This window comes from Propithecus coquereli, unplaced genomic scaffold (assembly GCF_000956105.1).
Source record: "Propithecus coquereli isolate 6110/MARCELLA unplaced genomic scaffold, Pcoq_1.0 Scaffold42, whole genome shotgun sequence".
NCBI lineage: Eukaryota > Metazoa > Chordata > Mammalia > Primates > Indriidae > Propithecus > Propithecus coquereli.
In genome coordinates this window covers 9,420,490-9,446,425 of record NW_012149952.1, presented here as the reverse complement: position 1 = coordinate 9,446,425, position 25,936 = coordinate 9,420,490, and the positions used below count along the sequence as shown (strand labels likewise).

The 25,936-nt window shown below is 39.3% G+C and overlaps 1 protein-coding gene across 1 annotated transcript in view; it reads left to right on the top strand.

Annotated features, from left to right (window-relative positions):
• Nucleotides 1-25,936, top strand: part of GPC3 (glypican 3) — a 428,110-nt gene that overhangs the window by 321,669 nt on the left and 80,505 nt on the right. The window contains exon 6 of the mRNA XM_012653413.1: nt 1,025-1,145. Within this exon, the coding sequence (XP_012508867.1) occupies nt 1,025-1,145 (121 nt within the window). The remainder of the gene's footprint in view (nt 1-1,024; nt 1,146-25,936) is intronic.

The following is a 25,936-nucleotide window of genomic DNA, read 5'->3' as shown; positions in this document are numbered from 1 at the left end:
GAGGGAAAAAGACCTATAAATCTTTCCATTTATTTGAGAAAGCATTCCATTATCAGGATTAGGAGAAAGAAAAGAAAAGCTCAAAAATGTTTCCCTCTTTGGTAATGGTGTTCTAGTATTTCCACGTGCTGAAAGAGAAAGGAAGAAATAACATTTGTTTCTTATTTGTTTGCCTTGTTGTGCAAAATGAGGACTAACTCTATGTACAGGTCTGGAACCATGGGAACAACAAAGAAACCACCTCAGTTGTGAATTACTGTCCCAGTTGAAGTTGGTAAAATCCCACCTTGAAAGTCAGAGTTGCCTAGGATTGTAAATATTCCCCCCTTCTCACATGGTGAGGATGTCCATAGATACCTTAAAACTTCAATTCTGCCATAAAGCCTATGACTTATCCTGCAGGAGCAGGTTAAAACCTTCCCCTTAGCTGGTGTTCTTTCTCATGGAGAACATAGGGGGAGGCTGACAGGTATAGTTTATGCTGCAAATGGCTAGAGAAAGTCCCCTGAATAGAAAGCCATCTCCAAGGCCTATAGGAAATGGTAGGAGGAGAAAGAGGAGGAGAAGGAACAGGTAAAGAACATGGAAGATTCTTTCTCCTTCAAATAGGTAGAAGGCTCACTCAGACTTAGGGTCCTTTCCATGTGCTTTACTGGCCGTGACCCTGAACCTCCCCTAGCATAGCTCTTATCACTCTGCCTTGTCATTGGCCCTTATTCTTTTGGACTCCTCACTAGACTGAAAGCACAATAAGGGCAGAGACCTTGTCTGTCTTGTTCATTGTTGTATCCCTAACACGTAGAACAAAAGGATGTTGAATTAATATTTGTTGACTGTTGAATGAATATTCTCCACTGCAAATAGCTTCTATCTGGAGTAGTCTGCTTTTGCACCATTGGGGTCATCCCATCAAGAGGTTGAAAAGAGCTTGTGGTTGGCCTGACTGTTGGTGCCAAATACAGTCAGCTTTCACTTTGCTTGGGGTTTTCTTTGACAAACCTTTTCTTTGTCTTCACTCTTACAGATACAGCCAAAAGGCGGCAAGGAATGGAATGAAAAATCAGTTCAACCTCCATGAGCTGAAAATGAAGGGCCCTGAGCCAGTGGTCAGTCAAATTATTGACAAACTGAAGCACATTAACCAGGTATGTGGTATGTACAAAAAAGTGGAAATGGCAAAAAAAAAAAGAAAAAAAGAAAAAGAAAGAAAGATGGATGATTTCTACTGTTCTAACTGTATCCTTGGGCTTTTGGAGAGGAAGCTATTATTCATTTTATTCAAAGCTTCTGCTGAAAAGGACTTAAGACCCTCAATTTTCGTGCTACTTTTAAATTATACAGACGATATAACAATATGAGAAGAAGCTTAGAAAATATAGGGGAAAATATTTCTTACAATCCCACTACTCTATCCTATTCTCATTTTTATATGTTCTCTTCTAATATTTGTCCAGAAAATCACACTCACACAGACTTTTTACCTAGTTGTGATTTATACTTCTGAAAATTAATACTATATTGGCAACACTTTTTCATGTTGCCACAAATCTTCATATTAATCATTTGTCATGGCTGCATAATATTCTATTAAGTATTCATCATAATTAATCAGACTGCTTTTACTGGACATACGGGTTGCTTCCAATTTTTTACCATCATAAATAAAGTTACCTCTTCATACATAGTACTTAATTCTGATCTTAGATTATTTTCTTAAAATACTGGAGTTACTGGGTCAATGGATATGAGTTTTTAAATGCATGTCTTCAAGTTGCTTTCCAGTGAGAATGTATCAGTTTTCACTGCTACCAGCAAGACATGAGAGGTCCAGTTTCACTGCATCCTTGCCAACTTCTGACTCACTGCACAGAGACACCCACAGATTCCCTTGACCTGCACACAGTTTTTCCTCTCGCAAGGAATTTAGTAACAAGACACAAATAGAAGTTAGTTGTACCATCTGCTTGCTATTGCTTTGTGGCCACAATAAAAAAAATGCCACCAAAAAGGCATATGCCAGAGTGACAGTGTTCCTGCCCCATGATCCATGGGTGGGAGGGCCCTGGCACCACTGACTTCTATTTGTAGCTTAGGAAGGACTTAATGAAACAAAAATCCTTATGTAAGGAGGAGGTTTTTGTATAAAGACATTGGCATGATTTTGTTTTTTAATATGAAGTCTAGCAGTAAAATTTTTGTGGTTTTTGGAAAATGCTTAGAAGGGCTTTCTAATAGTGGTATATTTCACTGCAATTGTGTTGTGAAAGTATTGACAACATACTTGTGTGTAGCTCCTCCAGTGCCTAATAAAGTGCCCTATACTCAGTGAACACTTAATAAATAGTTGTTACTGCTAGCTACTGAGCACATGATAATGGCAGTGTTTACATAACTGATCCTTTCTTCTGTGAAAGCACAACCTCACTAAGTTCTATCAAACCTTTTTAGATACAGTATGATTATTTCAAAATGCATATCTGAAGAGATCAAAGCACAGACAATATAAACGCTGCTGAACTGAGGGCATGATTAATATGCTTTACTTTGGGACAGTGATCATATTTGTTTTCCAAATCATTTCCAAATTACCCCAAACCAAATGTATCTATATGGCTCCACTCAACTGCTTAGACCCCAGCACTGGTGAGGCCAAAATCTCAGGGTCCATTGCTGTGTCCCTAATCCTAAATGAGGAATACTGTCAACAGGTCTCTCAGGTAAACAGACCTTAAGTAATACCTACTATGTGTTAAGATAGGTGCCAGGGACTTTGGGAATTCAAAAGAAGTCTGATCCTCTGTTTTTACAGCCTCCTTGGGAGGGAAAACACAAGCATAGGAAGAGTGGTTAAATAAAGATAAAGCACAGCGCATGAGGAAGTAAGTGCCTGAAGAGGCTCCTCAGTTTTGGGTGACATGCTTAGGTCTGGGGTGGGCTAAGCTAGTGTGAAGATTCCAGGGAAGGGCAAGTGTTAAGATCTGCCATAAGCAAAGAGTAGGATTTGAGTAGGTAAAGATGAGCAAGGGAGGGGCGGTCATAAGAAAGATCAGACAGGTCCACCCTAGGGGTCCACCTTAGAAAAAGGGAAAGTTGCATCGGACATAGGCTTCTATATGATCCAGCAGTCACTAAAAATATTTACAGCAAGCCCTTTTAGCAAAGGCTTTGGGTACAGTAGAAAGAACGTGGGCTCTGGATCTAAATGGATCTGAATTTAGTTATATATCTTACTAGATATGTGACCTTGGGCAAATCAGTTAACGTCTCTGAGCTTCAGTTCTGCCATCTGTAGTATTACAGAGATATTAAAAGCTCCCTTGCATGAGTGTGTGTGTGTGTGTGTGTGTGTGTGTGTGTGTGTGTGCATGTGTGTGTATAATATGCACACACAAATATAGGTGCATATGCATGACAGGCGCCTAATAAATGGAAGTTACGGGGATTATGTTCAGGATTTTCTCTACAGGAAGGACTTGAGTTGGAAAGACGACAGTTTCAGTACTTTTTGCCAGTCTAATTCTGCTGCTCCCCTCATTTTTGCCACTCTAATTCTGGTCCCCCAGTTTTTTAAGACCCCTTTGATACATCTCTTCTTTCTCTCTCACCCTTCTTTTCCTTTCTTCTTTCAGCCAGAAAAGCTGAAACCAGCTCATAGGTAGGGAGGTATATATAGTCAGAATAGGAAAGGTCACCACCACAGTTCCTTTTTCCTACCTCTGGCCATGAATAAGCGTGTGAACATTTTCAGTTTCCATACAGATGCCATTGAGCAACCAATTAATTCTCATTGATAGACCAGTTTTACCTGTTTAAGCTAAGCTGTTAAATTGGTTATGCTCCAAACACCCACATTGATTTTCTTTTCTTCATCTGTGTTGCTTTACATAGCCCAAATACATTTTTTCAGACCTTAAATAAAATTCATATTTTGGCTGTGATTCAATCTAAAACTGAGACACTTTAGGGAAGTCATAAAGAAGAAAGTTATGGTGACGATGATGTCGATGATGTTGATGACAGTGATAATGTGTTGTATTTGTATAGCATTTAACCATATTTCAAAGTGATTTCATGTTCCAAAGACTAACTACTTAGGAAAAAACTCCAACCTGGAATTATATAAGATATAGTACTGTCACAGAATCATTCATTTTAAGAACTCATTGTTACCCTTGGACATCATCTCATTTTCACTGTTTCCCGGGAGGAAAGTGATAAATAATGTTTGTTCCTTTTTTATACTTAGAGAAACTGAGGCAGAAAGCCATTAAAGGCTGTGTAGGCAAGCTGCCAAAACATGCAGTGTGTTCAGTTGAAAATTCAATCAATCATCCAGATGTTGTTTCCTATACCCTGCCAAACATCTGGATCCACTGAATGCCTGACTGAATTGACCTAAAGTTTTGGCGATAGGGAAGTAGAATCAAGTTAACTTGCCCAAGTTCACATGTAAGTGTAACCTGGGAGTGTAATATTTTTCTAAGCCCCTCGCTTGGTGCTGCATCTATTAAACTACAGTAGCGTGCTCCAACGTACATATCTATAAATACAGAGATATGACATAAGTCTATCTATGCATATATGCCCGTATGTGTCCATCCAGATGAACTGTAGCTAGGCCATTTATGAACACATCCCAAAATAACTCTTCACTTTCTTTCATGGAAATTCTCGGCTGCCTCCTTGCAGGTTATGGTTACTGTTGATAGCACTGGAAATAATATACTCACTAAGGGAATAAAGTAACATTATTTCCATATTGACAGTCCCATGGTGTAACCTTGAGCTGATGGGTTCAGAGTCTGGCCTGGGCCCCTTTCCTGGGAAGGCCTGCAGGTGTGGAATGTCCTCCCCTCCTCCTTCCAAGCCAGAGTTCATGTGTAACATTCCCACGGTTAGAAATGAGGACCTTTTTATTTCCTTTTCAGTTTCTAATTTGTGTGAGGATTTATTGCCTTGTGTTAGGAGAGGAATTGAACTCTTCTAAGTCCTCAGTGCCAGTCTTGGAATTTGCTAGACTATATTGCTTTAAAAAAAAACAAGTTTGGTTTTTTGTTAGTGTCATTCTGCTCCAGGCTCCTGCATGAAGAGAAGACTCACAAATACCAAGAATGATCACAGTACATTCTTACCCATATGATACTCTGGGGCATTTATCTCCTAACCTGGTTTTGTTGGTAACATTTTCTCTCTCTTTAAAAGTAGCTGTGTAGTTAGTGCTAATGTAGCAGTCCCTAAACTGCTACAGAAGTTATTGTTCCCAAGGAAAATCTAGTCATTTATTGTTTTCCCCATTTCAGTTCAGGTTCAAATGAAATTCCAGAAATTGTTTTCCTGCCTATTGTCAACATTTGGAGCCAGAGTCGTCAATACCTGCCCATTTGGTGTCAGAGCTTTTCATTGAAACTTGGATAAAGTCTCATCTGTTTGGGATGGTTGAAATGTCCTGCTGAATGGTGGGGGAGTGGATGAGATGGCCTCTTAAGATTCCTTCCAGCCGTGTGATTTCGTGATTTGTGGCTCAAGGTCAGGCTTTAACCCAGCACCCTCTTGTGAACAAGTCTTGTGACTTTATTCTCTGTTCTGTCACTCTTTTTAAAACACCCTGTTCCCAGGTCACCCGTTTCCACTTTGTAACCTCTCATCTTTTCAGAGGTTGTTCCCTTCCCACCAGTCTTCCAGCCTGGGCAGATGGAACTTAAACTTGCCCTTCCCCCATCCAATTCTTCTGTTCTTCTGCCTTGTTCTCATTAGGCTATGAAAACATTAAACTATAAAAACAGTTTTGCATTTATCACCCCTAAGTTTTCCTCCTCTAGAGCCAGATAGGTGGCCTGTCTTCGAATCCTGCTAACCATGTGACTCCATATAAGTGATAATAATTCTGCCATCTATTTGCATAGCACAATTCAGTTTGTAAAGCTCTTTCATGAACATTAGATAAATTGACCTTCACAGTGGCTCTGGAGAGGAAAGCAAGGCAGGCATCATTACCTACATTTACCAGATGAAGAAACTGTGGGCACTAGAAGACTAGTGATTTACATACAGTAAGTGGTAGAGCTTGACCTGGAATCTAGGGCTACTGATTTCATTCTCTGTGCTCTCTCCTTCTACTTCCATGAAGACACAGTACACCTGTTAGCACGATCTGCATATAAAAGTTATACAGGAGTGCAAGTAATAGAAACTCCTTAATTTATGGCCTAACAATTTCCAAGAGCCTAACATAGTAATTTCTACGGTCTGAAGCTCTAAAAGTCAGCAGCAAAGAAAAATTAAGCATGTTGCTTATGAAATCTCAATTAGGAAGATTCTTTAAAAAAAAAAAAAACTAACCTCCATGTTGTATGGTGTGGAAACCAAGGCACTTTGTGGCATGGATTTGAGTTATACACAGCAGACAAACTTTCTGTTAGCTATCTCTAATTCATAGAATGATTTTAAATGGACCAAAGACCATTTAAAAATGTAGAGCAGACAGTGAAATGTCTCCACTTCCATCCCCCTCTGTAAACACCAGAAAAGTATTTTAAGATGCCTGGCAGACTCTGGTATAATGAAGACACTAACTTTTGAAATAGAAAGCCAAAAATTTTTAATAAGTTAATTAGTAAAGTTTTAAGCACCAGAGTGTACTCAGGACATTCTTTAGCATGTGATTTTTTAAAAAAAAAATCTTTGAAACAAATCTCAGGCATAATGGAAAATACTCCAAGTAACTTGTTTTCATAGTCTTCTCACAGTAAAACCAGTGACAGTTGTAAAGCACTGGCCTAGTCCAATGGTTGCTAGAAAAGCCAACGTTGATCTAAAATTTCTAAACAAAAAGAGAAACCTTTTGAAAGTTAAATAAAAGAGCTTCCCAAATGGAATTATGTCCCAGTGTCTGTCACACTTCCTCGCATACAAGTGACATGGCAGAACTCTAGTAACTGCCATTTATTTCCATATGGAGCCAGAATATGTGTGTGTGTGTGTGTGTGTGTGTGTGTGTGTGTGTGTGTGTGTGAAAGACAGAATATCTACAATGGCATGTTAACAAGAGCCAATGAATGACTTCTGAGTCACAAAAGGACAAATGTGAGTTAGTCTTTAAATACCAGACCTAGACTCTCTGGAGCTAAACATTATTTCATAAAGTAAAAGGGAATTAGCTGATACATTCCAAAACACATTTATCATTAAAAAATTTTCTGTCATTTTGCCTAATAGCCTGAAAAATAATTACAATGTCTGGTGGCTTTGGGGAGCATGTGTTTTTAATATCTTAATTACTATGTACAGTTTAATAACACTGCACCAAGAAGAATTCCCAAGTATTTCATATTAAATTTCTTAAAAATGAACTATTTGCTATATTTAGAATATACAGGATACTTAAATTGGGTCATGTATTTTAGTCCTTGTATATTAAATTACTCAAAAATGGAAGATGAGTCAGGAATGGCAAGCCAAAATGTTGTTGGTAGCAGTGTTGTGGTAATCTTGATTGAGCAATGGCGGGAAATACATTAACTTTTTTGTTACAGTATTGTTCTCTTTTGTAAGTTTTTTTTAATTGGAAATATTGGACGTGTTAGCTATAGAAAGACAAGTTATACATATGAAAAGGGAATGCTGTCAAACTATACAGGCTACCAGGTTTATGAAGTTAGTAATACTTCTAAATTATCTACAAAATTCAGTGTCTCTACTGGACAAATGCAACACAATATGTTTTTAATGAACAGTTACAAATGGTTGCTCTCTACCCCCCATAAACCTTTACTATATGCAGTATATTGGAGGGCATCTGTGTGTGTATGTGTGTGTGTATATATATATTCAAATACTATTTGAGAAATTCAGAGATAACTTTTCACCTAGATATATTTATGAATATGTATCTTGCCTCTGGACCGTAATCTCCTTAAGTGTAGGATTATGCATATAATTCTTTGTTTCCTATAGTACCTAACACAGTAGCATATACAGAGTAGTCAATATATGTAACTTATTTTTGATCAGTCAATTCAAAGGACTCAACCTATGCTGCCCTCGATTTATTTCTGAATTTAGATTCCATTTAAGGCACTTTTCAGATTTAATATAAACCAGTTTCTGTGCTAAAGGGTAGGGTTACATACATACAGGGTCATAGAGGCTAATCCTTTGATTTTACAGATGAGGAAATTAAAGCCAAGAGAGGGAAATGACTTGTCCAAAGTCCTACTGCCAGTAAATGACAACGATGGGACTGGGAAATGAGCAGGTCCCTATTCTATAGGGACATTGCTCTTCTTTCAAAGGCTCTTATATAACGCAAACACATTTGCAAATATGTAAGCACATTTTCCTTACACAATCAGAGTACTCCAAGTCATGACAGAAGTCCATACTTAAGAAGTTCATCTTTGAAACAAAAGGCTTCACAGCATGAGGCATGAACTTGCTAATTATTTATCTCTTATTTTGTATATTAACTAGGTTTCGTCCTAACAAGTATAGCTCAGTGCCCACCACTTCGTTAAACTCACTGAGCAATTGTTGCACATGGATAGGGAGGTCTTTGCTGGGATCACTGAACCAAAAGCAGGCAAAGTCAGCATGTCTGTTGCTTGTGGCCTTATGTCCACTCGCAGAGTCTGACTCAGGCTCCTGAGTTCACATTCAGGGTCAGTTATCCTTTCATTCTGATGCCCTGGATTTCAACTCCTCCACCTTCCTGGACACCCTATAATAATTTATCTAGTGCCTCCTCCCTCCTTCCAGAATGGAAAAGTTAGCATCGTATTAGTCAGTGGGCTTATGTGCCAGATAGCTCAGTTGTTTAGGGCAGGTATTCAGATTGTGTTCCATAGGGAATGTGGGGGAGGTGCTGTGGGGGTTGTTCTGAGTTTTCCATTCCTATTTTAACCAGAGCAGCTCCATTTTTAAAAATCTTCTTTACATATTGGTCTTCTAAGTAAGATTTCACTTAAAGGGTTCTAACAGCAAAAATAATAATAAAAATCTCAGGGTTCTCTTGAAGCTAACATTAATGGTTTAATCCTACATGAGCCATTTCTTCATTTGAGCATCCATTCAATGAAGTACTAAATATGAACACTGCACAAGGAACTCACAGAGTACCCTCCAATCCCTATCAGCCTCCTAAAATGAACTGTTGGTCAAAATGGGGACCAAATGGGAGAATGTGAATGGCTTGGTGGTAACATTATTGGAAGTGATGACTGAAGATCCATGTTCTAGTACTAATGAACCAAAAGTGTCTTCTTTGACGCTGATGATCAACACATCTAAGTTTTCTTTGACTATCTCAGTAAAATTCTTACAAAATCTGATGGGAAGAAAGTACTGAGCTCTTTTGTCTTGAAGTAGCTTGTCTATGCAGAGTGGACACTCTTGGCCCTGGATGGCAGTCAGGTGTTAATCGGCCCAACCAAATGTTTGGTCTCTGTCCTGTATGCCCATGGTTATTTGAGACCTAACCATCAACGGTAAATTTATTTGACACATGATCAGGGATGTTTCCACATTCTGCGTGGGCTCAGTGTTGGTGCTTAATGAAGGTAAAATGATAATAACGAGGTCAATTCTGTATCCCTAACTATATCCTTTCCTTAGATAGCAACCACAGTGATTTTGCATAGTGACTGTTAAGTGGACTTAACAGTTCTAATTGATGTCCAAAGTGAAGATTACATTATTATTCATATGCACTGGATTTTACTAGATAATTTCTTAAGAGTTTTAAAGTATGATCTTCTTTTCTTTGTTTTTTAAGTTGATATAGATATTTTGCTACAATTCTCAGAGTAATATCTATCCTGTATTATGGGCAAGCAGTTGACAAGACCAAACAAAGCTAAGAAAATGAGGTCCAAGTTCAGAACAGTTACATCCCAGGGCATGAGGAGTCTTATGGTTATTATCATGGTATTACTGTTAGTAAACTTTGACACATTACAATGAATAGAAGAAGAGCCAAAATACTGGAGTCTGGCACAATGTTTTACTCTCACCTTCAATAAGGGGTAGAAATTGGATTATAGAAACCATAAACTAGGAAGCCTGGTATCACATCTCAGAAAAATTCTAGACTAGATTCTTTGAAAGCATGAGCTCTAAGAAGCATCATGCCATGGTGATTACTAGTAGCCACAGTGAGCTCACTCAGGACAAATCAGACTATTTCCCCTATGTGTGTGCATGTGTGTATGCATGTACCTTACTGGATCGGAGGAATGGCACAGACATGGTATATCTAGATTTCAGCAAGGTGTTTGACAGAGATTCCTATGATTTGTTTTAAACAAGTAACAACAAATGTTGGCTAAGTGATCATCTATCTAGTTCAGTAAATGTGTAGCTAATTAATTATCATATCTGAAGAGTATTTTCTTAACATACCAGTCCACCTTCCAGTCAGCCTGAGAGGCCTTTAGTTATTTGCTCTGTACTTGACCCTTAGTGCATAAAGTTTTTACCAGTGACTTAACTGAAGACAGAGTAGACAAACTTCTAATATTTAGGGATATTGTAAAGGTAGGTGGGGTTAGCGAATACATAGATAACATAATCAGGATCCAAAAATATCTCAGTAGGCTGTGGTGACAGGAGAAAACTAGCAACATGAAATGTTACAGGGATAATGTAAACTATTACATGTAGATTCACAAACATGAGCCCGTAAGCATAATATGGGAAACCCAACTTAGCAGACATGTTTGTTTTTAGTTATATTGGAAACAGCATTGAGGAGCTATGAAACCTTCACTGACCCAAAACAATATCACCCAAATGTAGCAATCACTCAGCAGCCCTTTTGATGTTGTGGCCATTATTGGCGGAGGGAGTGGGTATATATGTACTTCTGTGTTGGGCTGAGAGAGGGAGGACATGGAAGTAAGTGACTAGAAAAATACTCTCCAGCCTTTTTAAAAGTTAGAAAAGGACTATTTTGGAGTTTTCCTTTTCTTTCTTTCTTTCTTTCTTTTCTTTTTTTTTTTTTTTTATTTGAGACAAGGTTTCACTCTGTTGTCCAGGATAGAGTGCAGTGGTGTCATCATAGCTCACTGCAACCTCAGACTCCTGGGCTCAAGCAATCCGCCTGCCTCAGCCTCCCAAGTAGCTGGGACTACAGGCTCGCGCCACCACGCCTGGCTAATTTTTTTGTAGAGATGGGGTCTCGCTCTTGCGAGGCTGGTCTCAAACTCCTGAGCTCAAGCAATCCTCCCGTCTTGGCCTCCCAGAGTGCTAGGAATACAGGCATGAGCCACCGTGGCTGGCCTATTTTTGGATTGTAACATTTGCTGCTTTACGTGAGTTTTTATTAAGCCAATACTACATGTTTTAGTTGTAAAGCCTTATTGGTGTATGATTTAGAGTCATAGTGAGAAATTTGAGAGCCACAGCACTAGGTTATTTAGTTTGGGGGAAAGAATAAAAGCTTTAGAGCCAAATAGATCTATGTTTTATTCCCAGATATGTCACTTTGTAGTTCCTTGGCTTTAGGCCAAATTTTTTAACTTCCATATACTCAAGTTTCCTAATCTGTAAAATGGGTATACTACCATCTATCTTGAAGAGTTAATGCAAGGATTAGAAATAATGCATGCAGTAGACACTCAATAAATTATAGCTACTATTTTTCTTCATATTATTATGATATGAAGAGTTAGCACAGGAGAAAGTCAAGAGTGACCTTTTAAGTGACTTAAGTCTTTGTGCCTCAGTTTATCAATTTCTGGAATGGAGAGACTACAACTTTTCTAGTTTGGAGTGTTAAGTGATTTAAAAATTCTAAATATAATAATCTAAATTCTAAAGATTCTTGGAAAAATATATCCAGCCAACCTTCGACAGATTTTTGAACTATTTAAAGTTTAGTTTGGCTCAAAGTGACTGAATGGAAAATGAAGATGATAAATTAAGTATATATATATATATATATGAGTGTGTTTAAATCAAGTTCTTCAGATTTTCCCGAGTTTGAACTCTGCCCTGAAGTGGAGGCTCTATAAATAGGCAGGCTGCCCTTGGAGTACAGCTTGGAGATCTTACCATATGATCCAGAAGTTCCATTTTAATCTTCAGCCCCACCAGAACCCTTCATGGAAGGATAGCATCAAGTGGAGAGATTTCAGAGCTATAAAGTTCAGGGCAAGTTAATCTGCATTCCTTTTGCATTTTGCTCTCTGGTTGAAGATGGTGAGAGGTTCCTATATTTAAAACCCGGCTGACATGATATCCTTATTGGCAGATGTCTCACAGGAGGTATTTAGAATGATTTTGAGCGGCATATAATATGTTTGTGAGTATGTGTGTATTTCACATGCCAACAGAGCAGAAAGAATTCACAGGGCTTGAGGCTACTGAGCTTTCTTGAGACACCATCACTGTCAGCTGTTGGGGTGATGTCACAGATGCCAGGACCACTGCCTAGGCCCAAATTCCCAAAGCTCTATTTTGCATTGCAGAGCCTAAGGCAGACCTGTTCAGTGGGCTCTACCTTCAAAGAACTGTGGAATTTGTTAGCCACAGACTGGAACCAGTGACCACTTGTTGTCAGGCAAAAGGAAAGCTGCCCCCTGCTGCCTGAGCTTTTGTCCCTGCCTGGGATACCATGGAAAATGGGGAAGGAATCCAGACTCATTAATGAGCTAATACAAAAGATTAAGCCAAGCTAGAGGCAGTTCGTTATAGCTGCATATGGATTCTTGAAGGCGGCGGAAAGCAGAAAGATCTCCAGATCAGAACCCAGTGGTGCTGTTGCCTTTGTTTGCCAGACACAAGTACAGGATAAGGGTATCCCTGTGGGGAACAATTTTCTTATTACTGACTTCTTTTTTAGTTATGCTATTCTCTGAGCTATTGTGTAGCAAATTGGTTGATCAATAATTGCTTTCTGAAAACGCATGGAACAAATTATTATTAAAGCTGCAGGTTTCATTATAAGGTACTGAGATGGAGCCTGGATCTGAGCTTCTACTTATTTGAATGGCCTTTGTTCTTGTCTGTTGTTCTTGGAAGTCATTTAAACCATGATTTACTTCTATGACTCCTTTTCAAAATGAAATTTGTAGGACAAAAAATAAAGTAAAATACAATTTTATATATGTATGTATGTATATATTACATATATATAATCTCATCACTTATTTAGGAGTTACTTATTTATTGAATGCCCATGTTTTGCGTAGAGTTGAGTTTGGTGGGCTCTGTTGATAAGGATGTAGAGAATACCCCCCACATGCACACCTAACATCACGTATGCATATATCATCACCATTTGGATTCATTTATTCAATATTGAGCAGCTCTATGTGCCAAGCACTGAGGATAGGGGCTGTGGACAAGGATATGGAGATAACTTAAGCACAAGCCCTTCTTTCAATGAGGGTGATGAAAACATACCTACATAACTATAATCCAAGGCACAGTGTAAATGTCATAAGAGAAATATAAACCAAATACTATGCTAGCCTGGAGAGGGAAGGATTAGTTCCTACCGAGGGAATTAGACAAGACTTCAAAAATAGGAGGTAGCCTTTAAGCCAGGCTTTGAAAGGTGAGGAGAATTTTGACATATAGAGATTGGAAGGAAGGATCTTCCTGGCAGAGGAATGTGGAATGAGCAGTGGCTCAAGGACATGAAAGTACATCAATAGCCTTATGTGGCTGGAGAGCTGAGGCTACAGGCCAGAATGGAAGAAGATGTGGACAGCAAAAGATGACACGGAAAAGGTGGTACAAAATTTTGGGGGGCCATGAATAGCATAATAAGGAATCTGAGCTTTACTCTGTTGACAGGAGAGAGCCTGGGAAGGGCTTGGAGCATGAGAGCGTTGTGGTCAGATCAGTGTTTCATGATGTTAACTCTGCCAGCGGCGTGCAGGGTGTTTTAAAGATCAGAAATGGGAGGCAAGGAGTCCAGTTAAGCTTGATAGGGTTTATAAAGCAAAGAAGTGAAGCTCGTTATTAAAATTCATTAATATTCCCCCCCACTGCCTGATGGAACAATTTAGGGGATGAGAACTGCTTTGTCCCTAAAGTTGGCTCAATCATCTTTTGGCCATTAGCCAGGACATAGAAGGGGCTGTAGCAGGGAGTGGTTTGGGTCTCAGGAGAAGAAGGTTTGTGTCTCTCACAGCAGACTGGTAGCTTCTTCAGGTCCCACAGCAGAAAATGAAAAGAAATTGCTAGTACCTGCAGAGATTTGTCCCTCATTGAACCTTAAGTAGAAGTTCTCACAATGAGGTATTTAGATTCCCTGATGAATGTGTTAACTATTACTTTTTAATCAATTTGTTACACACTTTTTTTGCAGTCAGAATTCCAATTAAATGTGGCTCCTTCACTGTTGAATGTTGAGTGCCATCCATTCACTGAAGTCTCAAAAATTACCAAAACTGTGAGAAAGATCGAGAGAGATTATAGTGTTTTTCTTCAGCTGCCACCGTGGGTGCTTAGATGTGTTGGAGAGACTACTGTGCTTCGTGACAGCCTCACAAAGAAGAGTGGGGGACCCAGAGGGAAGTAGTGACTGTTCGCCTTCTCCATACCTTCTTAGAACACATTTTCCTATTTGTTATCAACTCCGGTGTTTTTCTAATTATAGCAGCTAAGTGTAGTTTGTGCTGTTTCCCTAGAATGGTCTCCAAGAGCTTTATACACATTATATATAGGACCCTGCTTGTTCATTTATAATCAGGCGTGTGCTGACAATGAGCTGACCTGACCTTTCACCAAGATGCCCTGGCTGGCACTTGACATTGTTTTGTCTCTCCACCTTGGCACCCCAGTGCCCTTGCTGGTCAGAGCAGATGCTAAGAAGGCAGGGGAAGGTGTCTCGGTTAGACAGTATAGGAGTTTGTTTACAGCAGTTCCACAAGGACAGGATCTTGTCTGTTCCTCTCACCACTGTGCATTCTGCTCTTAGAATGGTTATCTGGCATAGAGTAGGTGACCTGTAAATCTTTATTGCATGGATAAGTGAAGAAATCTGTTCTAATTTTTGAACTGCCTATTTCCCCCTAGTTTGGAGCTGTCAGGATGGGGTATTTTGTACAAGGGAGAAAATATATTCATGTACATGGGATGTGAATTTTGGGGAGAAAATGTATGTGCATGTACAGAAAGAAAGCAAGAAAGTAGGGGGATTGTTGTCACCGTTAAAAAACTACAAAATGTTACCATTAAAAAATTTTAAATGTTAAAGGGGTTTGCCTTTAAAATATGTAAAGAATATTCAAAGTCTTCCAGAAGTCATCTAGAGTAGTTTATCCTTTACTTTCTTGAGACGCACAGTGGGTGGAATAATACTATGTCTTCCCCCCACCCCATAAGTCCTCCTTACATGAATTCAGAAGGTCCTCAACTTGATAGAACCTGGAAAATCCATGAACTCTCTTCCTCTTCTGTCTCCCTCTTCTGACCTTCACTTGGGGGCTATGCTGTGGCTCCCATCCAGTGGAATTATTTTTGACTGAGAGGCTATGGCCTATTCCCTCCTGCTCTGCCTATTCTGTCGCTGTAAATGATGGCACTGGGCAAAGATGGAAAACCTATTATACTTTGTGTGTCAAAGCTCAATAGGAACTTTCATTTTCTTGGCTGCCTCCTTTTAACTCCAAGCTCAGCTTGTTGAGGCCTGAAAAGCTGAGATGAAGCAACAATTCATGTGCCTATTTTCTTTCTAGACTCTAGTCTTCCTGGGTTGTCAAGTCCTGTGGTGATTCATGCCTCAGGTATAGGTAGCTAGATATTGGAAAACTTCCTTATTTGCAGGTTATGAAAGTGAATAAAGTGATCAAAATCTTTCCCGCACCTGCCCCTGTTGCACAGATTTCTCATGCTTGCCCCAAGGGAACCGTTCCTGTGAGGAAGGAGAGATGGGTCTGCGATCTCCTCCACTTTCTCGGACCTACTATGTCCCACTCATTTTAAGTTATCGCTTCTCTGCTGAAGTGCTGGTCCTCTGTCCTGTAGCCAATCACCAGTGCTTTCAGGTCATTCTTTGTAACATTCTCTGTCTGGGAGCCTTTTCTGTCCCCCTGCTGTCACCCTAGTCCACGCCTGCCTTACTTCACCATCAGTCCTGTGTTGGGCAACCAGAACTAGAAAAATCAATGATATCATCGCTGCCCTAGGGATCCATAATATTTTTTTCTTTTTGTCTTTGTTTTCTTATAGTACTATAGTCTCCAACATGACTTCTATTTATATTTTACTTTATATATTTTCTTTTGTTTATCCAAAAACAACTTTTTGTGTAACTTTTTTCTCTACCACAAAAAGACGTGTTGCCATCCTTTTCTAAGCCCCATAATTCCTGGATTCCCACTTACGCTGTGCTGCCTTCTGTGAGGGAGAGGTACTTCTCTCCCCACAACTCCTCACTCCTTTTCTTCCTATCCAACCACTCTCATCTTCCACATGATTTTATTCCCTATGCTCTTAGTGACTCTGTCTTTAATGGAAAGCAGTAAAAAAAATGACCTGGAGAGAGACAGTGATCAAGACCAAGTAGTATTTATCGAGCACTTGCTGAGTGCCAGTGCTTGGCTAGTTGTCTCACAGCCTCTAATAAAGAACACCGTGCTTGTTATGTGCTCCTTTCTATGTGAAAAAAAGTCCATAATCTATAAATGCTTTTGGCTAGCAATGATGAACAGCAGCAGCTTTTATTTTTTCCAAAGCAAAAGCACCAGAAGTTTGGAAAGGAATTGCAAGTTGTGTTGTAATGCAACTGATCTCTTTCTTCCTGAGAAAGTTGGTTTCTCGCCAGAGTGTTCAATTCAGGCCCACGCAATCTGAGTGTATTTATAGAGGGCCCAACGAGGAAGAGAACATGATAAACTTTCCTCCCCAGTACAGAAGACAATGGCAAACAATCACCAGGTGAATGCTGTGTAGCACAGAAGTTTTGGGGAGCAAAATGCCATCTAGTTATGTGACAGCCAGACATCTACTAGGTTGAAAGGGCCCCCCTGCCCCACAAAGCAACTGAATCAGGTCTGGGAACTTGGAAATGTCATTCTGGATGACGGCAAGCCCTCAGAGATTTTTGGGGGCCCTCTCTGTGTACGGGGCATCTAGGAGACAAGACCCACTCTGAAGCTGCCTAGTTAATTCTTAACAACATAAATATGTTAATAAGAAAATAAGAATCTATGCATTTAAGTGTTTTAAAGTTTTTGAGGTCCATAAAAGTAAATGTTTTATTTACATTACCACATTTATTCCTCACCACTATCCCATGAGCTAGCTATCATTAATATTCTCTTTTACAGATGAGGAAACTGACACTCAGATTGTAAGGTTAAACTTGGACTTGAACCTACATCCAATTACTCTACATTCCATGATTTTTTCACTCTGTTAAGGAAATAAGAACCATTAGGACAGTCCCATTGTCTAGAAGGTCACTAGAAGTAGCCTAGAACTATCTCTAGCAATTTCTCCCAAGAAAAGAGTATGACAATCCACAAAGATGTATGTATAAAGATATTTCAGTGGCATTGTTTGTGAATAGAAAAAAATTAAAAGCAATCCAAATATCTATCAATAGAAAATTTATTATGCGAACTATGATATTCCCATGCAATGGAGTAATCTACAGACATTTAAAAATATTTTTAAAAACACTGTTGTGCATAGAAAGATATTTATCATATGTTGCTAAGTAAAAAAGTAGACTATGAGACAGTACTAAAATACAGTCCAATTTTTAAAAAATTAATGTGTGTATATATATATATGGAGAATAAAGTCTGTAAGAATATACATCAAAACATTAGCAGTATTATGATAATTTCACTTCCTTTTTTATGCCTCTCTGTACTCTGCCCAAATACTTTTTTAAAATTATTTTTTAAATCAGAAAAAGCAACATATCTATTTTCATTTAAAACAAACAAAAGTTTTAAAATAGATGAGGACAGATACAGGATTGAAACCACCCTGGACCAAGCCAGAGCTCTCCCACCTCCCCCCATCCCCAGCTGAGCTGTCTTCTTCTCTGTTGGCTGTGTCAGAAGTAGCCTCGCTCTTGCAAGGAGGCAGCAGGAGTATCACCTGGCCTGGTGGCCTGGAGGCCTCTTGACCAGTGCATACCAACCCAGTGTTTCAGCCTCATGGCCCAGGAGTCATCATCTTAATTCTGAAGACAACACCAAGAACCTTTTAGAGAAATGGTCCCAGGGGCAACCCCATGATCCATACCACCCAGGACTCCTTGCTGACAGGCACACTGAGAGATGTGTGCACAGTGAGAGGTGGCCCCCAAATATCTGAACTGCCTAGACATTTTGGAATCTATTTCTACTTTTTTGTCCCAGCCCTTAGGGAAATGAATTCCCTAAGTTTAGTATTTGATATACAAAGTAGGGCCTCCCTTCATCCAATCCAAAATCATCTCTTTCAAGTTCATAGGGGTACCCCCTCTAACTCCAGTGTTCTAGGACATAAGTTTGTGGTTACTCTACCCATCACATTATATGCACTTTTATTTTCCCCTTCAGCCTTCATCTTTTCAGACTCAAGAAGCCAGTGATTTTAGTTTGTCCTTATATGGCTTTGCCTTGTTCGCCATCCTTCATTGTTTTATTTCTCCTTCCCTGGACATTTTCCTGTTCCATTTTGTGTTTTTAATGTGCCTCCTGCAGAACATAGCCCCCAATATTCTGGGAATAAGGTACAATAGCACATAACCAGTAGCTCTAAAATCAGTACTGCAACTTGAAAGCAACTTCTCTCTTAGTGGGTGAAGACATTTAGAAGTTCAGCTTTTAATGGAAGAAGAGTAGTCATTGAAGAGCTGTGAATACTGATCTGTTTTTTCTTAACTTAGGGATGTATATGTATAGACAACTTTATATTGTCTACTATACCAAGATCCAGATGAACCCCAAACTAAGTTTGATTTGGAGGGAAAAACCCCTCAAATCGGTGAAACAAATGCTGATTTTAAATGTAACACACAGGCTGTATGGAATAAGACAGCCCTAATCTCTCAAAGACCAAAGATAAGGCCATCTGACAGCTTCGCAACGTCAGAGACTTTCAGTCATTCCTTTACACATGTGTAAAACCTTCAGACGTTCTTGAGAAAATAACCTTTATTTCAAAAAATAGCTTTGAAGTTTGAAAATCAAAGCAGACCAGCTGTTTCTCAGCACAGAAAGAACCTATCCTAAACTGCTAGAAAGCTAATAAGGATTTCAAAGGGCAGTGATCACTTACTATAATGCCCACAGTACAGGGAGCATGGGAGTGGGGGTGGGGGTAGGGGACAAGTTGTTTACCGCACCTAACACATGAACTAGGGAGTGTGCCAAGCCTTTTCCTGTGTCTCCCCATCTTTCTCTTTCTCTCTGCATCCTGCATGTTGCTTTCTCCTTTCCTCCTTCACCACCCCCTGGCCTCTTTCTTTCTATTCCCTACCTTTTGTTTTCTTTTCCCAGTCTCTCTGTCTCCACCCTCCTCCTCCCCCACATCTTTTTGTTTAACCACTTCATTCCCCAAACTCGATACAGCACACATCTAGACTTTTTTTATTATTATTATATCAATTGAATGGAGTTTTCCTTTCCCTGTACGTATTTTTTTAAGCAAGTGCGGTGAATGTTTTCTGTTTCTTCCGCAAAAACAAACAAAAACTGAACTAAATCAAGCAGCTTTTTACTTGTGTGTGGCCCCAATTGATTTTTCCCCCCATGGGTCAGTGGCCCTCGATAGAAAAAAGATCCCCACCCTTGCAGTAAGAGGTCTCGCCAATTTAATTTTTCTTCAGAAAAGGAGATGAATAACAGTATGGACAATTAGTTACTGTGGGTGGGAGAAGGAATTTGTCTGGAGGCAATTTTCTTTGGAAAGAGATAGGACGGGCACCAGAGGTTGAAATGGTTCTACTTGTGAAAAATAGAGGGTATGAAATAACTTGGTGGAAAGTTCAGCTGAGAACGGGAACATCTGGGGCTTATTCATGGTTTTTCAGAAGTTTTTGAAGCTTTTTTATTAGCTGGGTTGACCTCAGATTGAGGAGGAGATTTTTCAAATGTTAAACAGTTTTTTTCTTTTGCATTCCTAAAGTCATATTGTGTTCAGCTTGTTAATATCTGCACAGGGGGCCCTCAGCAGAGGCTGCCAGAGCGGCATGCTTTTGGGACATAGTTCCCGATAGCTGGTATTTCCCTTTCTTGTTGAGGATTTGCATGTGTCCCTTTCATCCATGCATACAGCAGATTCCTCCACAAATAATTGCATTTGACATCACAGTTGTTAGAGAAAATGCAGGGGAGGGGGAAAAATCTCCATTTCCCCCACACCGAGACAGCTGGAGGGAGGAAACAGGTTAGACAGGGAAATACATAAACATACCTGGAATGTAGCAGCAGGTAATTCTGTCTGTGTTAGTCATGACAATAACTTGCATATTGGAATATCAATGGCATAGATTCCAAGATGTCTAGGATTTAGGGGAAAAAAAAACACCACAAATCAACACCTAGCCTCCCACTGAATGTATCTGACGTGGTAAATATTGGCAAACATAGTTAATTGGTATCAGTGGAGTATATTCCAAAGTGCTTTCCCCCCTAATTTTATTAGAAAAAGATTTTAGGCAATTTATTTGGAAATTCTGGTGGCAGAAGCAAGAGCATGCTGCAGGGAAACTCCAAATCTGGCTTGTGATATACTGGCGGCAGTGAGGTGGGGGGATTGTACCAGAGTGGAAGCTCTTACTACTGAGACCCTCCGAAAGGCAGACCCTCAGAAAAGGAGTGTTTGTCCAGGGCATGACAGCATTGAGAAAAGCAAAAACTAATTTATCCACTAACACTATGACCAAAAATAACTTTCTATGTTAGAAATTAACCAGTAATGCCTAAACAGAAGCCCTCATTCTTAATAGTCTACAAAATGTTCTGTTGCTAAAAGTCTTGGAGGTAAGTCAGTGACTTGGGTTTTTTTTTTTTTTCCTTATTAACTGCCAGGCCTACAAAGGTTTTGTGCAAGCAGAAGAAATTGAACAAATTTCCCCAAATTTGACATTTAAAATATTTTGGAGTTTTTCCGACACAGATGTTCTGTGTTCTGTATTGGGCTTATGGTCTATGCCAGGCTTCTTAATTAACAGCTAGAAGACATACGGACAGTTTCATAAATCAACACATGGTACTTGAGCTCTTATTCTAAATGTTTATTATTGATTCGGCCACTGAGTGCCAGGTACTTGGCTAGGCCCTGAGAGAGGCACAAAGATGAATCAGACACAGTCCCACCTTCAAAAAGCCTTTGGCTTCGTAGAGGAGACAGACATAGACACAAATAATTACAACACAAGGCAGAATGTGATTGATATTTAAAGACAAGTCCAAACAAAGTGTTGTGGGAGCACAGATGAAACAATTAGATTCACCTGTAGGAATTGGGGGAAGAATTCATGGAGGAAGTGACATATGAGATGGTTTCTGGGGGATAAATAGAATTTCAACAGGGGAGATCACTCAAGGCTAAGAGAACAGCATGGACAAAGCACAGAGGTATGAAACCGCATGGTACATTTGGGGAATGTTGATTAGTGAAGGTGTGTGGAGAGAATTGTGGGAGTTGGGGTTAGGATAGTCAAATGGAAGTATACCGTGGGCAGTTATAAATTGGAGTTAGGAGCCTGATGGAAATGTCTAGACAACAGAATTTTTATTTAAAACTTGGAACAGTATTATTCCCTCTGAGCCAGGTCCCTTAAGGGACAATATTGGAACCCAGCATCTGCTCTTCGGGGGTCCACAGAGAAATTGGAGGCAAGGCATCCAGATACATCTACATTGGGAAAAAAATGACCTAAGTATTGTATGATGCAGTGTACATGGGCACCAGCCGAGGGTGGATGCAGGAAAGCACAAGATACATTATTGGTAAACTTGAAGGTCAACTTGGAGCCTTTGTATGTTCCCCCCAATTCAAATGTCACACCCTTCCTAGACAAATAGCTCCACAAACCACAAACAGACTTCATTCATCAACACTAGTGGCTGGGGAGGAAGGGGACAGAGGAGAAAAGGTTGGCAGGCAAGGGAACAAGCAATTCATTTTTAGGCTAGAGAATGAGAAAATTAACTGATCATAAATTCCAGGTAATCGGTTTTTCTCCTGTTTTATCGTGAATAAAGGACCTGTTCACATTTTGAAAGTAACACCTCATAGTACAAAATGGAATAAGCAGGCAGGCCAAATTCCTTCTTTGCTTTTGGAAGGTGTGAATGAGAATGGGAAGTTTTTCTGACCCACACATAGACTCCCTAGGGGACAAAAACCCTTCTCATCATGTTTGAGCACATAAGTACTCGACACCTCATGCTACATTGAAATTAGATTCAATTAAAATATTTAGTAATGACTCATTTTGAGTGCCAGGTGCTTACATATCCTTATTATTTTGCTTCTAAGAATTTCAGATTTAAAAGATCATTTCAGAGTGAATTAATATTATCTCCAATAGAGTTGCCTCCTGGACAACATTATGCAAGTCCCCATGGATGGCCTTAGAGGGGAAGTCCTGGGGACGAGTCTAGTTTGCTATGAATGAACTTCCCTTTGAATCTGGTTGGCTAAGACATCTGCTGCCTTTTGAAGCATTAAGCTTCCCAGTTCATTTCCATCACCCTGTACTACGAGGACCAGTGCACCTGTCTTGTATTGGAAAGGAAATAAATGTGAACGTGAGAACAAAATAAGGACAATTGGCTCGTTTCAAGTTTGTGTGAGAATGGAGAACAATTGCTCTTCCCACTATGTTAAGGGAGAAAAAAGGCAGCAGCGTGGGGAAGAAGTGTTAAATTGTGGCTTGTGTTCATATCTACTCCAGTTATCATTCCTCTAAATCACCCCAAATAATGCTGAGTTCTTATTTAGAAGTAAGTTTTTCAGAGCCTACCTTCTGAATAGTGAGGGGAGATCTGCTGGTGAAGCCATGCAAGTCACCCTCCCCCACCTCAAAGCTGGATCAATGCAACAGCAAAGGGTCAGGGCTCCAGAGGATTCCATTTTGAATAAGATGTGACGCCAAGGTTTCAATGACTTTTGGGCATTAAAGATCCCATGGCACTTCTTAAAGGAGTGTTTGCCCTGACCTCCTTGGCCAAAGTTCACATCTGGTAATTGCATCTGTTGACATTGGCTTCCCTTGTCCTTTCAGCTGCATACAATATTGCCTCTCTTGCATCCTGTCTTAGACTGTTGTATAGCGTTGCTATGTGCTATTAAACAGCAATCGCATTTCACCCAGCGGGGAATGCATGTGGAAACCCTTTGGGAGAAGTGTGCTATAGAAATGCTGGATCGACAGTGTTTTTTCTTTTGTGAGCCAGGAAGTGTAAGTGTAAGAAACAGATCCAAACGCTGTTCAGAATTATCGTTAATGTGTACAACAGAGTAAGCAATGACCATATGCAAGGCCAGGTATGCCAAGGGTCAACAAGGCCCATTAGAGATAGGGAAATGAAAACAGAATGTTTTTTGAAAGTAATTTTGGAGGGTGGCCTATAAGTTCAGAATAACATAAAAGGAATTTTGGAGTTTTCTGGAAACTCTAAAATGGGAACATCTGTACTCCCTCAACACTTTGTTTGGACAAATAGATAGCTTCTATTTGTATGGATCTTTGCAGTTTACAAAGTGTTTTTTATATACACATACACATTGAGTTCTCATAACCCTGTGAGATACGTGTAACTGTTATCCTAATTTTACAGCACAGGAAACTAGGGATTAGAGAGGTTCAGGGATCTGCCTAAGGTCTCACTTCTAGCTAGTGAGATATGAATCCAGGTCTTCTGACTCCAAATTCTTTATTCTTTTCAGCACACCATAACTTGATGAGTGTGTTGGTTGTAGTTTGATGAATGGAGTATGGGTCTGTCATACCTTCTTACGTACGTATATTTTAAACATTGAGTGACTAGAATTCTTGAGAATTCTGGAAAGCCCAGTTGTTTTTTGAGACCTGAAGGTTAGGACCAAAATTTCAAAATGTTAACTGTTTTAAAAAATGGAAACCTTCCCAAAATAGACTTCCCGACCTTGCTGTATGATTGAATTGTATTGTAGATGGAGGTGCTTTAAGTTGTCACTCTTTTTAACCACTTCTGGCTTGGTTCTGGCCCAGAGATCTCCAGGATGCACAGCATAACTCAAATAAGTGTTCTCTTGCTGGTCCATTTTCACTTTCTTGTCACTTCTGTGTTGTTGGATAAATAATAGTCTTTTGCATGGGTAAAAGAGTGAGTGTATGTTGGGAATGACTAATTCTACAGAGTGGGTAGTTTACTCATCTGATGGGATCTATATGTTCCAGTAGAGATACATTGTTATCAAATATTTACTGTGGGAGCCGTGAGTATGGAATTAAGTGAGAGGTAGAGAAAAAAGCTCAAGCATACTACAGAAGAAAGAAGTATAAACTGAGCAAAGACACAGTTGCTGGAGGACAAGGCAAAATAACGCAAATATTGAGAAAAACAAGAGACATGGGGATGAAAAAGATTTCAGAAGAATAGTAATTAAGTTTTTTAGAGTGTCAACTTGAGCGTCATGTAGTTAGTGTGTCTCCTGGTGGATGTCATGATTACAGGTGGTTGAATGATAGGATAGTGAAGGAGTCTGGTAAAACATTGCTGGCTAAAAGATAGTTAGCTTCCTACTTGGTTTTGCCTCCAAGGGCAGGTATTTTAATCCAAGCTCGAGTTCCTCACTTGTCACATTGCCTAGCATAATCTCTCCTTTTTGAAAAGATATTTTTAATTACTTTATTGAGGCATAATTTACATTTCATAAAATTCACCCATTATAAATGTACAAAGAGTTTTACTGAATTTATTCAGTTGTGTAACCATCACTCCAACCAAATCTGGAATATTTCCATCACCCCAACAAGTTCCCCCATGCTTGTTTTTGGTCACTCTCTGTTGTCACCCCAGCCCCAGGCAAAGACTAATCTACTTTCTGTCCATATAGATTTGTCTTTTTTAAATATTTCATATAAATGGAATTATATAAGATGTAGTCTTTTGTGTCTGGCTTCTATCATTCAGCATAATGTTTTTGAGGTTAATCTATGTTATAGTATGTATCGGTATTTTGTTCCTTTCTATTGCTGAGTAGTATCCCATTGTATGACTATAACACATTGTTTTTATTCATTTACCAGTTGGTGGACATTTGGATTGTTTTATATTTGGGCTATTATAAATAATGCTGCTATGAACATTCACATATAAATCTTTGTGTAGACATGTTTTCACTTCTCTTGGGTAGATAGCCAGGAGTGTAATGGCTGGGTTATATATGTTTAACTTTTGAGACATTGCTAAACTATTTTCCAAAATGGCTGTACCATTTTATTAATACATTCCCACCAACAATGTATGAGGGTTCTAATTCATCTATATCCTATTCTACACTTGTTATTGTCACTTGTTGATTATAGACTTTCTAGTAGGTGTAGTGGTATCTCATTGCGGTTTTAATTTGCATTTCCCTAGTGAGTGATAATGTTAAGCATCTCTTCATGTGCTTATTGGCCACTTGCCTATATTCCTTGATGAAATGTCTATTCAGATAGTTTTTACAAATATTTTAGAGTTTAAATAGAAAGAGAGAAGATAGAAAGAACGTGACTATGCCAGGAGATTTTTTTGCACTCCCCCTTTCTAAGTATTCATCAGCCTATTTATTTTTGTAGTTAGTTTTGGGGGTTTTGTTTTATTTGTTTTGTTTTGAACAAGTAAAAAACTTATAAGGTCCATAGTAATTAACTGAGCTAAAGAGAATTTCTAAGGACACTGATCATCTTCTAAGTGGAGTAGGGCTAGAGTTTCTCTGCTCCAGAGCAGAGGAAAAGTTACCTTAAACTGCTCTGGGTGAGATGTTACAATGTGCTTTCATA